Source organism: Coffea eugenioides, chromosome 9, assembly GCF_003713205.1.
Source record: "Coffea eugenioides isolate CCC68of chromosome 9, Ceug_1.0, whole genome shotgun sequence".
Classification (NCBI taxonomy): domain Eukaryota; kingdom Viridiplantae; phylum Streptophyta; class Magnoliopsida; order Gentianales; family Rubiaceae; genus Coffea; species Coffea eugenioides.
In genome coordinates, this window is record NC_040043.1 from 38,916,820 (window position 1) to 38,933,476 (window position 16,657).

General features: G+C 32.9%; 2 protein-coding genes across 2 annotated transcripts in view; both read left to right on the forward strand.

Moving 5' to 3' along the window:
* LOC113783369 (probable 2-oxoglutarate/Fe(II)-dependent dioxygenase) overlaps positions 1–16,657 on the forward strand; it is a 31,823-nt gene extending 15,166 nt beyond the window's left edge. Inside the window, exons 3-4 of the mRNA XM_027329489.1 lie at positions 15,122–15,446; positions 16,325–16,657. Coding sequence (XP_027185290.1) covers positions 15,122–15,446; positions 16,325–16,582 — 583 coding nt within the window. The 3' untranslated portion in view covers positions 16,583–16,657. The remainder of the gene's footprint in view (positions 1–15,121; positions 15,447–16,324) is intronic.
* On the forward strand, positions 367–9,578 carry LOC113783368 (protein SRG1-like). The gene is made up of 4 exons (XM_027329488.1): positions 367–674; positions 1,120–1,367; positions 3,139–3,463; positions 9,336–9,578. Exons 1-4 carry the CDS (start codon positions 417–419, stop codon positions 9,576–9,578), a joined length of 1,074 nt encoding a protein of 357 aa, XP_027185289.1. The 5' UTR covers positions 367–416.

Genomic DNA, 16,657 nt, shown 5'->3' on the forward strand with positions numbered 1-16,657 from the left:
GCGATAAAACTTGCTTTTTTTTTTAATGGGTAATTATTAATGGGTCTACCAAATCAACGTAATTTGTAGGCCTAAGAGATTTGACAAGGTTTAATTTGTACCATATGGTTCCATGGGTTACCTTTGAAACACTGCATTTAGGTGGAATATGGATGAAATTAATTATAATAGCAGCTCTTTAGGTGAGACATCATTGTCAAGCCTAGAACTAGTTCCGTATAGAACTTCTTATATTATCCAAACCTAGCACCTTGCATTTCGACTAATAATAAACAATGTTGGATTAATGAACATCTGGTGCGAAAAAAAAAAAAAAAAAATATATATATATATATATATATATATATATATATATATATATTCTGAACCAGGGATTCAGTGGAATTAGAACTTTGAAGCTGAAAAGAACCACAATCATGGATCCCAAGACAAGAAAGCTTGGGGGATCTCTGAGTGTTCCTTTTGTCCAAGAGTTGGCTAAGGAAAATCCCTCTTCTGTTCCAACTCGTTACATACGCCCCGACAAAGACCAATATCCAACCATCTCTAACGGTGGTTCTTTCCACCAAATACCAGTTGTGGATATGCAAAGCTTGTTTAGTTCTGCTGAGAAGGTAAGTGATTTGGAGCTTCAGAAGCTGCATTCTGCTTGCAAGGAGTGGGGCTTTTTCCAGGTATATATACAAGGATTGAATGTATGACAAACATATATTTGTGTGACAAGCTATTGTATATTTGAAATAGTTTGATTATACAACTTTTTTACAAAACTAAATTATCAAGTGTTGTTATTTCGATATTTGAACCGTTGATTTGGTGTAAGGTTTGAACCCTAACCAATATCCTAGAAAGGAACTTTAAATTCCCCTTGGTGGCCACTAGACCAAGACTCTATGGTTACCTTTCTCAAGGTTTGAGAGCATCCCACTTTTTTTTTTTTTGTTCCGAAAAAAAAAGAAACCATCTTCAAATGAAATCAAAGTCCTATGAAAATTGAATCCGTTGATGACTTAATCATCTTTTACCTGAATTTTACGAGTGCAAATCGGTTGAAAGTATACATATGCTTATGTGCTGTTCCATCCAGACGCTATTACTTATGAGAAAAACTGTCAGCAGCTGATTAATCATGAAGTTAGCTCTTCATTAGTGGAGAAATTGAAATCAGAAGTTCAAGATTTTTTCAATCTGCCGATGGCTGAAAAGAACAAATATGGTCAAGAACCAGGAGATGTAGAAGGATATGGGCAGGCCTTTGTCAAATCAGAGGAGCAAAAGCTTGACTGGGCTGACATGTTATACATGATCACTCAACCAGAAGATTTAAGAAAACCTCATTTATTCCCTAAGCTGCCTCTTCCTCTAAGGTATATTTGACCAACCATGCACAACACACACAAAACGCGGAATTTAAATCAAGTGTTCTATCTTTAGTCTTGTAATTCTTTAACCATGCAGTTTTAGGATAAAAACTGTTTTTGACATGAACTAACATACGTAGTATGCTAAAATTTTAGGCAAACTGTACTACTAGTTACTGAACTTTCTTGAATGGAAAAAAAAAAAATTGGATGGCCGAAAAGAGACATTCATGAAAATTTAATGGCCGCTGATGCACTTTGCCAGATGGTTTTGATTGAAGCAATTCAATGATACATTTAATTTAACGTTTTGACGTCTATCTAAATTTGATTGCTAATGCATCAGATAGGTGAGATTTTTTAGTAGGTAAAGTTGATTTCCTGTAAAATTATCTACTGAGAAAGATAGAATAAAAGAATATGTTGATGTGATAATTTTTAAAGCTAACATTTCAGATTTATGTTTAGGGAAGTATAAAGGTCCAGAAATGGCTGAATACATGATGACGAAAGGTCAAGCAAAAAAATAAGCTGAAATGCCAATGAGGAATTAATTACCCTGCCGCCCTCCATCCACTATCTTCCAAACCAAATAAAAAGAGAAAATATATTTAGAACAATTAACAATATGAATAATTCAAAACATTAACCTATTGTACATATGCTAGTAAGTCCACTAAGGCTTAAGAAGCTTTCTTTTTCACTTTTTGTGATATTGAGAAAAATAATGACCTGCCAAGAATTTCCGTTTGTGTTTTGATCAAAGATGATTTTTTTTTAATAAAATATCATATTTTCATTAAAATTTACACTAATGGCAGAAATTATATCATCAAATATATATAGATATCAAATAATAGATATGAAGAAAGGATACTATAGATATGAAGAACAATAAAAATTACATTATAAAGCTCCAAATTTAAAAAATAAGATAAAATAATTGTAGCTCCACGGATATCTACGCATGCTTGTAATTGTCAAATCTACTGATTAATGACTTCAAGTCCATATATTATAGTGAGATCTACCGAATAGATCTAAGAAATTCTAGATCTAATAATCAGAACATGAAAAACTCAAATGTAATAAAAGAAAAATTAAAAAATTATCAAGAACTCTCACTAAGAATCCTTAGGAGAGAATAGAACTCCATTAAAAAATTTAGGAGAGAAGAAAACTCTCACTAGACAACTCTAAGGAGAGAAGAAACTCTCATTAGAAAATCTTAAGAAATATTTTATTCACATAAATGAAAAGAAACTATAGAGAGAGCTCCTCACATGGAAAAAGATTAGAAAAATCTGATCTCTCTCTCATGAGAGAGTTGAAGGAGAGTTTTAGTTAGAGAGTTTTTTCTAAAGAGAAGAAAGATAGAAGGAGGATGGCCTAAGATATTTTAGGTCAAAATGTTACTAATATTATAAAAGATGAAGTTGAACAATAAAAAATCACCAATTCACTGTGACAAATGGTTACAATGAGCTCAAATTTATTGAAATATCTTGATTCGCTATGCAATTTGAAAATAAACAAATCAGTTATGATTTTAAGTTCATTATAATATACATCTAAATTTATACTTAGACTTAGGTATGCTAAGTTCTCCTTATAGTTTATTTGCATGTTAATCAATCCAATAACACTGCAAAACATGAAACTAACAGTGAAGTTTGTGCGCAAAATTTACTTTTCTTTTCTTTTGTTATGATACTAAACCGATATTTATGCTAGTTACCTTTGTATTCCTTCAAATGTTCTTGGTTCTGCTACATAGGGAAAGTCTTCAAGAGTACTCTATAGAGCTCAAAAGTCTTGCCTTGAAGATTCTCAACCTAATAGCAAAAGCATTAGGAATGAAGCATGAAGAAATTGAAGTGCTTTTAGAAGAAGGGTTGCAATCCATGAGGCTCACTTACTATCCTCCATGTCCTCAACCTGAGCTGGTCACAGGCCTCTGCCATCACTCTGATCCTGTTAGCCTCACCATTTTACTTCAAATCAACGATGTACAAGGTCTCCAAATCAAGGAAAATGAAGCTTGGGTTCCTGTTCTTCCACTTCCTAATGCTTTTATAGTCAACGTTGGTGATATCCTAGAGGTAAGGATTCGCATAAATATAAGGCTTTATTGTGAATTGCCCCATTAACAAGTACATGCTTTTAAATTTGCTCCATCGTTATTTGTTCTAAGGGTCAGTCACACTCTGCTCTGCTAAGCTTTCGGGGTAGGCACACTTTTGACTTTACTATTACGAGCCTTAAAATTGTATACTTGGCCCCTTGAAAACTAGTCAAAGATATAAATATTAACGTCATAAGCAAAAAAGTGAGTGTAAGGATGTTAATGCCCTTTCATTTCTGAAATGATTAATAATTTATCATTATTGCCATTTTGTTGCTAAAAAATTTATATCTTCTCTATAGTATCTAATATACAAAAAATCAAATTAATAAAACCAAAAAAAAAAGCTTTTTTAATTTAATATCCTTAAAGTCTTTTCAAATTCATGTTGAATTAATGTTCTTTTATCTTATCCATTGTTTTCAATTTATTGAACTTTAAATCTAATAGTAATAATAAATAATGTAGTAATAAAAAAATAATATGGTAATAACAATAAATAGAGTTGGCAAAATTTTGAAATCATGCTATAATATTAAGCTTGTTACTACTTAACAGCGTAATATTTTATTCTTTTAGTTTATGTAAATTGTTAGAAGAATATTTTTGTTATATTTTGTTTGTCAGATTAGTCAACTATGAATTACTTAACTAAATTTTTAATAAGGACTAATATATATTACATCTAGACTTAGAGGAGAATAAATAGAGATTAAATAAAAAAATCACTTTCTTCACCAGTAAAAGGGCATTAATAGTAAACTATATATAATGTCATCAAAATGGTGAATAAGCGTTGTTTTGATTGGATCTGTCCTCTCCCTAGACTTCTAATATTTACATTTTTTTTCCAACATTAATGTGCCACAACACTTCTATAAAAGCCCAAATTGTCATGTGGAATGCACTTACTCTCCGACTACAATTAGCTTACGTACCAAATTTTTAGTAACTTAGTCATGAGAATCTTTTGCTAAGCTGTGACTGATAAAGCTATTAGAACTTCCAGTGTCCACCAATACGTTCACTACTACACTTCTCATAACCTGTTGTAGAGTAATGGTCTTTCTTTTGAGCCCAGAAGACAAAGTATGAAATGACATGTCTACCACAACCCCAAGATTACTAGAAACCTCATCTTGCTTCCCTTGGACATCTGCAAACTCAATTTCCTCCTCTTCGTCTTCTGCCATCAGATGCAGCTGCTTCATTTTACTTTGATGTCCTGCTCCAAATTTGTTGGCACACTTGAAACAAAAATTATTATTCCTCTAGTATTGGATGGTGAAATTTTCTATATGATGTTAGGACTAGAATCCTAATTAGCAGAAGCTCCTTTTTCAACTCGATAATGAGGGAGCCTATAGCTATTAGTTCCAATACCATGGCCAATTTTGATTTTATATAATTCAAATCTGGAGTCCACATTCTGCCTACCCCCTTGTCTAATCTGTCTACGTCAAATGCTACTATTAAAATCTCAGGTTTGAACATCTTGACTGTGCCTAATTTCTTCTCTAAGCCCGCTAATGAAACTGGAGACAGAATATCGTTCACTAAGTCTTATTACTCCTGAGGAGCATCAAAGTTTTCAACTGTTCAAACTTCTCTTGTTATTCTTCTAAATTACCAATCTATTGCGACTTATTGAATTTTTCCAAATTTCCTCTGTCAACAAATGTGTGCACGATAGTTCTTTAATTCCTTCCAAGACAAACTAGCTAGGTTTTTCAATCTTGACCCCCAGAAACTAGTTATCTGTTATTCCCTCATAATACATTCCAATCACATTCATTCTATTTTCATCAAAAAAATTTGTAAAACAAGAATAATTTATGGCATTTTCTGACTCATTCCCTGAGATTATCCCTAAAGAACATAGGTAATTCAACCTTAAGAGTAACTGGGAAAAGGAATCCTACTCCAGTTCTCCTTAGTAGTCGCTCTAGGCTCATTGGTGGACAGCAACTTCTGTTGCTTCTAGGAGGTGGGAATCCCACAATTTTCGTCTTCGCAGATCACTTTCTGATTGTCTTTACAAGACATCACCATCATAGAGGAGCTGGATTTCTGATGCACATTATGAATCATGGACTCCATCTTCTTGCCATTACTTTCCCACTCATCTTTAAAATGTTGCTGGAAATTATTCATGGAGTCTAACTGCTGCTAAAAATTTCCTATGGAAGCCAGAGCCTTGTTCAACCTTGCTTCTGTTTCTTGACATGCTCCTTCAAAGGCTTAAAACAAGTAGTTTCAGCCATGATCAGGGGGTATTCAAGCAGCCAGAGTCAACCGCTTCATACCAACAACTATCAGGGACTCAAACATTGGAGTCCAAATTAAGTATTGATTTGGGAGAAAAATGAACTAGAGAAGGAAAGAATTAGTTCAAGAATGAGGAATGATCAGAACGAGAGAAGAAGAAAGAGATGCAGAGGGAAAGATTGACTATAAGAAAGGAATGACTACCAAACTCCTTTCCTAACTAGTTTCACTAACTGAAGGAAATTAAACCAAGCTATCTTAGTATTTAGTTTCCTAATTCTTCTGATATCTTGTTTTGGTGTCTTGTTTGTTTAGTTTTAATATTAGTTTAGGAATTAGTTTCCTTCATTTCTTTCTTGAGCCCGTTTTGTTTGTTTATAAATATTTCGCTGCCATGCTATTTCTTCGAGTGTGTGATTTGTTTTGATTATTTATCCTATGGGCTATTTTCCTACAAAGTATTAGAGGTCTGGACTTTGATTCTAGGGCTTGTTCATGAAATTGAAGCATGGATCAATGTTATTCATCACGTTGTGATGTTTTTATTTTTGATGGTAAAAATGATTTTGAGATTTGGAGTTGGATGATGAAAAAAAAAACTTCAAGCTATTGGAATTTGGGATTTTGTCTAAAAGGGGTTCACGAAACCTATAGAAGGTACGAATTATCAAGCAGTGTAAGAGTTAGAGAAGAATAAATAGTTAGACTGCAAGGCATTCCAATATCTCAACACCCAAGTCCAATTGCATGTAGCCAAAAAATTTATAGATGTAAATACAGCAACGGAGGTTTGGAAATTTTTGATGAATTTCTATGGTCATGGTGGAGAAGAATTTTGTGATGAGGTAGGAGAATTTTTTTTTATGAGTCAAAGAAAGAAGAAATTGTAGAAATTATGGGTACACATGAAGATGAAAAATTTGTGGCCGAAAAAGAAATTTCACATGTGGTTGAGAAAGAAAGTGAAGTCGTTGGTGATATGGAAAATGTAACTAAAGATTGTGATAAGAGAGAAATTTTTGATTTCATTGTGGTTGATGAATTTTTTGAAGCGAAAAATGCGATTGTTAAAATTGATGCGATTGTTAGTGTGAAAAAATTAAAGGAAAAATATGGTGATGTTGTTAAAAACATTGGAGGTGGCAACTATGATTTTCTAGTGTTGGGAAATTTTCTTGGTGATGTGGAGTAATGAATGGAGTTTGGATGAACATGTTTAACTTTTTTGACATAAGTGATCAAGGTAAGAAATTGTTCAAAAAGTATAAGTTTCGACCACTGTTACGTGTAAAGATGAAACTAAAAATCAATCATAAGTTGGAGTTAAATGTTGTGTCTACTGCAACTGAGCTTTTCATAGAGATTCAAGTTCGAAATGACATTGGAGGTGAGCACAATAACGAGCATGGTTTAAGGAAGGCAATAAAGGAAATTAAACCCAACTATCTTAGTATTTAGTTTTCCAATTCTTCTAGTTTCTTGTTTCGGTGTCTTGTTTGTTTAGTTCCCATATTGGTTTAGGAGATTTCAAATCAGTTCCAAATAAGTTTCGGTTTATAATTGTATTTGTTTAATAAGTTTAACAATGCATAAATACTACTAGAGTAGTAGATTATTACTTGAAAAATTGAGTCGAGTTTTGAGAGTAAATTTGAGGGAAAGTCTCATAGTTTAGATTCGTAAGTTGTTGTAAGCGAAAAGTTACAATTTGATATTGCTATGATTGAGTTTTGAGTTAATAAATAGTTAAATGTTTGTTTGTATATTTATTCTCCTTCTCTTCTCAAATACTTTTATATGTGTTAAAATTGCTTTTGTTTCTTATTTGTGCCCTATTATCAAAAAAAAAAAAAAGTCTTCCCTACTTATCTAAATGGGGCCAATGGGTGATAGAAAAGGCCCATGGCCTAGGTTGGCCACCTCTAGGGGTGTCAATGGGTCAAGTTTGGATCCGAACTCGGCTCAGGCCCGATAATTTTTTCCGAATATGGGTTGAGAAATAATTCCGATACCCGGATCCGTTTACTCTAACAAAAAATAGGTTGGATACGGAATATAGGATTCCAACCCGAATCCAAACAATATATTAATAATTATAAAATATAAATATTTCTAAATACATTCTTTTACCAAATTAACAATTTAGTAATGATTTTGTAGATTGATTTGTGTTTAGTTTTGTATTGACTATTGAGTTATTTGTGATTTAGTTTTGTAATTTGATTTGTTTAATTTTGGAGATGGATTTATGATTGGTTTTGGATTTAATTTTAAAATGTTTAAATTTGAATTTTTTTTCCGAATAGACCTAGATCCGCAGGCCGTCGAACCCGATTCCAAAACTTGAAGATCAAGACCCGTTGGATACACGGGTCGGGTCTGGATTTACTGGAAGAATCTATTGGTGTCAAAGTTTTTTTTTTTTTTTTAAAGTCAAAGCATTTTCAGTATTATGTTTTGATCCCTAGGTTGTTAAAAATTATTAATATGCCTCAAATATTTCATATTTTATAAATATTGTCCTAAGGTTTGGTGTTATTTTTCAATCAAGTCCATAATTTTAATTCTAAACTTGTTAATGTTGATTAAATAATATAAATTGCTACTTGATCATTCTAATTTCTTTGTCTTCTCTTGTTAAATATATTTGAAACATCAAATATATATGAATATACATTTATTAATATTAACATGTGCTTAAGTTATTTACATACAATATTTAAATATTTAAATAATTTTTATTTATGACGTTATCTGATTTAACCCCGATCGAACCCATTAACCCCTGACTCCTGAATTCGACCGAGTTGATACTCAGTCCAAGTCTAAAAACATAGTTTTTCATGTGTTGACATCCACATGATGGCATCTATTTGTGGGATTACATGGCGTTAAAAACAATTGAAGGTTTCCTATAGTTATTGATCCAATTGAATTAGTGAGGAGAAAATGTATTATTTGGTCTTGTGTGGACTTTGGAGCAAAATATTGAATTTTACCCTTTTATGCTTGCTCGCATGCGCATTCACACATACACACACATTTATTTATAAACACACTAGCCTCTCTCTTTTACCCTTTTATGCCTGCTGGCCCGTACACATGCACATACACATGTTCGCATGAGTATTGAGTACGCAAAGAGAGAGATTGGTATACTAAGACTATTGCTTTGTATAAGGCATGAGAGTGGGAAGGGACAACTTTTAGCAAACGCAAAATAATTGTTATGTTTCTAAAGATTGTAGCCTTTGTGTGTAGAAAAAAAAAAAGCCTTTGTGTGTAGAATTAGTACTTGTAATTGACTTGAACTATTGATGCCAGTTAAGTAACTATCCATTCGCTATTGTCATTCGGAAATTAGTTTACAATTATCCCTTTTTCCTCAAAACAAAAAATTCCTACATGAAAATCTTTTGAAAGTTACAAACAAGTGCATTATGTCTTATACGAAGTATGGATACTAAACTATTGAACAACAGGTAATCTGTCTAGCTTATTTACAATAATAGTTAGACTTACAAACCTTTTGCTTTGGTATGAAAGCAATTCTTGATTATTTTGTGTCGTCAACTTGGCAGATTATAACCAATGGAGCTTACAAGAGTGTGGAGCATCGAGCAATTGTAAACTCACAAAAGGAAAGACTTTCTATTGCTACGTTTACTTTCCCAAAATTGGATGGTGATCTAGGTCCAGCACCAAGTCTCATCACTCCTGAAAATCCAGCAAAGTTTAGCAGAGTCCTCATGGTGGACTATTTGAAAAGACTATTTTCTCGTGAATTAGATGGGAAATCATATATCGATACCATGCGAATTTAAGCGAAGATAATGTCTACTGTGTTGTAGGTGTGAATGAAAGATGTGGTTATGTATATGCTCCTTAAAAAAACTGTTGTTTGGTGGTTATCTGATCTTTGTTGGATAAAATAACTAATCACTGTCATAAAAAACAATTATCAATTTGTTGGAGTCTCTCTAAGCAAGATCTTGTTTGCCTATTCGTTTTTTCTCTTTTAGTTTCTTTTTCCTCTGTTAATTATGCAAAGACATATTAGTTCAATTTTCCAGTCCAATCGCTTCATTTCTTTGCACACAATAAAATACTAGTTCGTTTCCTCTGAGTCATTTTCCCCAAGAAATGAGAGCGCTTTCCAATCTGATGCTATCTAACGGCCAAACTGATTTTTTTTTTTTGAGCAAATAATGAGGATTTTATTTGATTACTGGGTTCAAACTTGTACACATGGGCAATCATCCCTCATCATACTACTATAGCTACAGTCCACTACAGTATTCAAAACAACTAATCTATCAAGCATTTCCAGTCCACTCCCCATTCCAATGTAGGGAATCTTTTCTTACGTAGCAACCATAAAATAAATGCAGATCTTGGCACAAATCCTTTTCCCCAAACTAGTTTTGCCCAAGTCTTCTTCTCTCTTGAGCCGCTAAGAAGCTTTATGGCAGCTTTTGTATGGAATACACCAAATAAACATCCCTCCAACACAATCTGATCCTCAAACCCCACCAAAGGTTCAAAACACGCAAGTGTAACTTCCTTTAGCCTCCTCACTGCAGCTATAATTTCTGATACAGAAACATTTGGTTTGCATCCAAAACTGTAAAGTAAGTTGCCTGTTAAGTGTCTATACAATGGCCCAAGGGGATGCCATGCATCAAACCAGAAATTGGTGTTAGTCCCATTCTCAACAATGTGTCTAATAAGAGGTTGAGCACAATCTCTAATCTGCAAAATGTTCCTCCAAACCTAGGATGGTTCATTTGAAACCTTCAAAGACCATAAAGATTTGTTCCTTAACGCCTAGAAGTATTTTGATTTTTTTCCAAGACAATAAATGAACTGATTTTATATTTAAACCTTCAACAACTTTTTCACTATCAACCACAAGACTTGACCATAATTTTATCTAAATCGACACGCATAAGATTAACTTAAAGCAATGACTAGGAATTAATGAAAATAAATATCGAAAAATGTGGATGTACCATCACCTATAGGTTCGATGATGTACAACCACCAAACAAAACAAAAGGTTAAATAATCAAAGCCCTAACTTTTAGTGTAATTTGCACTTTTTCCTTAACGTTATCTTAATTTTTTGCACTTTGCCACTTCTGGTAATGGAATTACTAATTTTACCAGTACTTCCATCTTTCTACACGCATAGCATTTCAAAGGGGTTAGACTAGTTGGCTTGCGGTTCTAATACTTTCAATTATTATCGAGGCCTCAACCAATAAGGTACTATCTGTTCATGCCTCTCATGTATACGAGTCATTTTAGAAAGAAAAACAACTCCTCATGTTTGATCAGGTTTGAGGTTGGTTAATTTACCAAAAAATTAGAATATACAATTAAACGTTATGAACATAATATTAAGGAAATTATCCAAAATTCCTTTAGTCTTTTATTAACCTTAACAAAAGCAAGTATGTTTGTCCAAGAACTATAACATGTCACTAAGGAAACATCTTTCGAATATCTAACTATATAAAGTGTGATTTGAATCTGTGGTGCTAAAATTTTGTGTCATCTTTTACATGATCTCTAAAAATTTCAAAATGTAAAACCAAATTTTAGTAAAATAACTTTTACAACTAAATATCAGTTATACTATTTACACATATGACACGTATAAAGTGTGCCTTGATCACGAATTGACATCAATTGCAACTTGGAGCTACGTATATATATATTTTGGTAGAGATTTACACAAACCACAAACATGGAATCTGGTATGATAAAGTTGGGAAGCTCTCTAAAAGTACCCTATGTTCAGGAGTTGGCTAAGGAGAAATTTGCATCAGTTCCACCCCGACACATACGACCTGATCTAACCAAACTTCATGGGGTCTTCACAGAGGAAATCCCAGTAATTGACATCCAAAGGTTGCTTTCTGATGAATCAGTGAATCCAGAGCTTGAAAAGTTGCATTTTGCCTGCAAAGAATGGGGCTTCTTCCAGGTTTGTCATTTTGTATTTGTATATGCATATATTAGGTATTGTTGTTGGCCTAATAAGGGAGTCTGATTTTTTAATACTACTAGTCATTTCAATTTGGTTTTTACCACAACTTTTAACTTACTTTCAAAGGAATAAATTAATTCTGAAATATTTATTATGTTAATAACTATGACTTTTCAGGACTTGTAGGTAAATGATATATCTTGCCACAAGTATTTTAAAATTTTGTGAGTGAAACTACTTAAAAGCTAGGGATAAGATGATCATAGACTAGTAATAGGTTAAGAAAATAAGTGGTTAGTAGCAGTCTGTAACTTTGCAAATCACAGTATCTATAATCTTTCTATTTTCCTTTACATACATTGTCTACATCTTGATATATAAAGAAACTGAAAGTCTAGAATTGAAATTGTAAAGAGATATAATGATGGTTTTTATGATTTATAAACTGGATTTACGATAAGAGACATTTGGATAGGAGTTTTATTTGGCTAATTTATTTAAGATAATTACTGTAGAATTTTTTGTGATGTGATGTATGTGAGATAAAAAGATGATTGAAAAATAAAAAGGTGATTGACATTTGTGAAGCAAATTATTTTTTTTCAAATCATCTCAATCCAAACACACTAGATTTATTTAAGTGTGGCGGCTTGATTCTTTCATGTGTTTTAATTGATGGAAATATGAACATTTTGGTCCTTTATTATAGCAGTGGTGGTTAATTTGGTTCTTTATATATTACCGCTTGCTAATTTATTGCTTATCTCGTCTGCTCCTTTATTTCTACAGTGGCAATGTCGATTATCTTTGTAATACCAACATTGCAAGGAAGTTTATGAATTAAGGGTTGTAATTAGAGATTTGGGAAAATTAGGAGACGGGTAGTCGATAGATTGGAGATTGGGACTTGTTGGATTCTTTTTTTTTTTCATTTTTTATTTTTGTTAATGGTGCACATGCCGTACATGGGAACGGCGCCATTAGTTTTTCTATTACAACTCCTGCATTGATTTTAAATCTTAATCACTGAAATAGAGGACTTGAACTATATAATTCCCTTCTAATAAGCAAAGTAATAAAGGACTTGATGAGGCAATTAAGTACTTTGTCTTAAATCTTAAAGAAAAATAAATAAAGAAAAATGCTGATAATGGTTATGCAGCATCTTAATCACTGTTTGTGAATTTTGTTTTGTCGAAGAAAAAAATAATATATGTCTCATTCAGTTGTTGAGGGGTAAAAAAGACGATGACCACTCAATTATTCTTTAACTAGGTGTATGAGTCACAATTTATTTATAAAAAGTAATCCATTGCTTATTAAGATGCTTTTTTCATTAAATAATTTGATAATGCTGGTAGTTAGCCCACCAGAACCAAACAGATAATTGGTTTACAGAAGGAAGCTTTTACATAAAAATGAAACCGAGGAGACAATAATAAAGCCAAATGATGTTACATGAAAAATTGTAGCAGAGAATATCCAGGTGTACGCAATATATCTATATATTTATTTATTTATTTATTTATATATTACAACGGAGGTTTCAGTGTCCATGGCTCATTCGAAGAGAGGTACACCAAATATGGCAACTAGTCGCGGATCCTGCACACTTTTCGCATTGTCTTAGGGAGGCCAACAAAGTGGCTGACATCTTAGCTAATGTAGGTATCTTGCATCCGCAAGATCATGTAAGGGTGTATCACCAACTCTGTTCTCTTTCACAACTAGCAAGGGGGGAAGTTAGGTTGAATATGCTAGGTCTTCCTTCTATTTGACTTATCAAAGGATCGTCTTGATGACTGGTTCTGATCTCGGCTTGTAAGCTTCTGATTGGGCAATAAAAGCAAGTTACTGTTTAAAATATATATATATAAATTTATTTATTATGCAGATGCATTTATTTAGAAGTCGTACTGTCTTAGGGGCCGACATACGACATGAAACATCGAATGATAATGAACAAGACAGCTTACCAGCCACAAAGTGTCCGAAGGATTGAATATTTTGTTAATTATCTCTCTTAAAGTCTCCACATGATAGGCCTTTCTTTCTTCTTAATTTGTTTTCCCTTGGACTCATTCTTAATGGTTTTCCAAACATTTCTCTTCTTTTAATCATATGGCTATTGGCCACCCAATGACTTAAAGTATTAATTATGTAGGAGGTTAAGGGTTCAAATTTACTCCCTATCACTTTGCTACTATATGTGATTTTCTCAAATCCATATGAGTGCGTACGTCTGACCCGATGGTGATTCAATTCCCCTCGGTTCTCTAATAAATTCAGTTGAACCTCCCCCTAAAATAGGTTAGAATAAGAGTAGAGTAAATGGTGACGATTGATAGAAATAAATTATATCATCTCTCTCTCTCTCTCATATAGGAAAATATATCCTCTCTTGCTTTTCTTAAAGGCATAAGTTTAGAAACCTCCTCCAAGGTTGACAATTTCATTGAGTTTCCTCGAGGTTATCAAAATAACACTTACCTCCTTTGCCCACATAAAATGACAATATTAGTCTTAACATTTTAATAAAACTCTCTTATTAGATATACTTTTACAAAGAATGGTATTAATAATTATTTTTCTTTTATTTTTCTATTCTTATTCCTCCTTTTTATATTTTTGCCAATAAAACCATAAAATATAATCATTGACACAATAAATGTTGTACTAGTGACATTTTTTATGACTTTGAATGTGATCTAAGTTTTACTTGTTCATTTTTTTTTTGGTATCAAAAGCAACATTAACTTTAAAAAAATCCCAAAATTGCTACCAAGCTATGATAGTTCCACCAATCCAAAAGTCTACAAACATTAAAAGAATTATGACGGTATTTTCTTTTCAAATTAAAAAATATATACCCAAGTAAATCACCATTAAAAGTAGTTTACCATAGTGATAGAACTATTGTCATCATTGCTTATGAAATAATAAATATGGTGTTAAAAACTTGACACTCTTTCTGTATATTTGTGTTAAATATATTACAATTGTTTTGGAAAGTAAATCAAACTTTATATGTGGAGGGTATTTTAGGATATTCATTAAAAATTTTGACCAAGTCTAAGGTTTGGTTACCAAAAGTGTCAAATCCAGGGAGGTAGGTGTAATTTTTGAAACCTTAAGAGAGCTCAGTGAAATTGTTAAAAATCTTAGGAGAGGTTTATGAAATTATCCCTTTCTTAAATCTTACATTCTTAATTGGCATTATGAGGAAAATTAATGAGCCATGTCACTGTGAGATGATGATAAAACATTCATCCTTGCATGCATCAACAATTAGTTAACATCTAAAGAATTGGGCATTGTTATTATATCTTGGATATTCTTTACTTTTTATTTACATTTTTTTTAACATTGTAGAGACACTCTAGATCAGTACTCAAAGGAATTGAAAATCCTTGCCATCAAGGTCCTTGAGCAAATGACAAAAGCATTAGGAATGAAGCTTGAAGATATGACAATGCTTTTCCAAGAAGGGATGCAATCAATGAGGATGAACTATTATCCTCCATGTCCCCAACCTGAGCTTGTGATGGGCCTTTGCCCCCACTCTGATGCTGCTGGGCTTACCATAGTGCTTCAAGTCAATGAAGTGGAAGGCCTCCAAATCAAAAAGGCTGGAGCTTGGGTTCCTGTTGTACCACTTCCTAATGCATTCATAGTCAATGTTGGAGACATTTTAGAGGTAATCATGCTCAAAATCCTTTCTCCCAAGATGCAATGTTAATATGAACAATCTCTTCAAATTGCTTTTCTGTTTATATAATTACAACATCTATCTAGTTTTTGGCCTCCCTTATGAGATATTTTCAAATTGGTTTCTACAATTATGAACATATATGGAAATTAGAATGTCCTTCCCATATTTTAATAGGATTCAAGAGATAATCTTTCCGATTATGATGTAAGACTAATTATCAACTTGCACCGCCCAGAAAATGAGGCAAGGTCAAAGTGTAGCTTTCATCCCAAACTTTAACTTTTGACAAATTTGTGCCTAAACTTCTAACTTTGGCTACTTTGTCAGAGTTAAACGAATGTTGTTTATTGGTAGAATATTGACTACTTTAATAGAACACGTATCTTTATAAAGTCAAAAAAAACATAAAATATATGGATGAAAAGGTCTTATATTGAAAAAACTTGGGCATAATAACTTCAAAATTAGTATTGTACATGCCCTTACACCCCACCCTCCAAATTATTGCTTACCTGTGATGTACGAGTGGTAAAATTCAAACTACTTTCCTTTCATCGTTTTGAAAAAAGTACTTGCTCTTTTCCCCAACAAGTTTGTTTTGATTTTCAGAAAGGAATTTACTTTTTGTCTTGATTTCAATGCTAATTACACGAGTTACTTACAAATCATGTCCTGGATCTATCAGGGTATAGCTTCTGAATTCTATCTCCAATGTTTTTGGGGCATAACAGTAGTTATAGGTGGACTCACAAGATTACCCTGGTAACCATATCCTATTATTGAGCCTAATTGAACTTGTATGAGAATGTATGCTACATAGTACACAGTTGGGAATAATATGACGTTTTTTAACTGAGATGCAGATTGTGACAAATGGGATTTACAAGAGTGTTGAGCATCGGGCAACTGTGAATTTGCACAACGAAAGGCTTTCCATTGCAACGTTCTTTTCTCCAAAACTGGATGGTGACATGGGTCCAGCGCCAAGTCTTATCACCCCTGAAAATCCAGCAATTTTCAGAAGAATTAGTATGATTGAGTATTTAAAAGTGTTTTATTCCCGTGAACTAGATGGGAAATCATTCATTGACGCAATGAGGACCCAAATCGAAGACTTTTAGGCACTTAGTCCCTCTATGATTTTTCTCTTTGAAACTTATGTACACTGTTGATATGGTGTCCCCTCTTCATCCCCT

Excerpts from the sequence above, each read along its gene's own strand:
- LOC113783368 (XM_027329488.1), top strand. The coding sequence starts at position 417 with ATGGATCCCAAGACAAGAAAGCTTGGGGGATCTCTGAGTGTTCCTTTT. Across the intron at positions 1,368-3,138 it reads AAGCTGCCTCTTCCTCTAAG|GGAAAGTCTTCAAGAGTACT; the intron begins GTATATTTGACC and ends TCTGCTACATAG. Across the intron at positions 3,464-9,335 it reads ACGTTGGTGATATCCTAGAG|ATTATAACCAATGGAGCTTA; the intron begins GTAAGGATTCGC and ends TCAACTTGGCAG.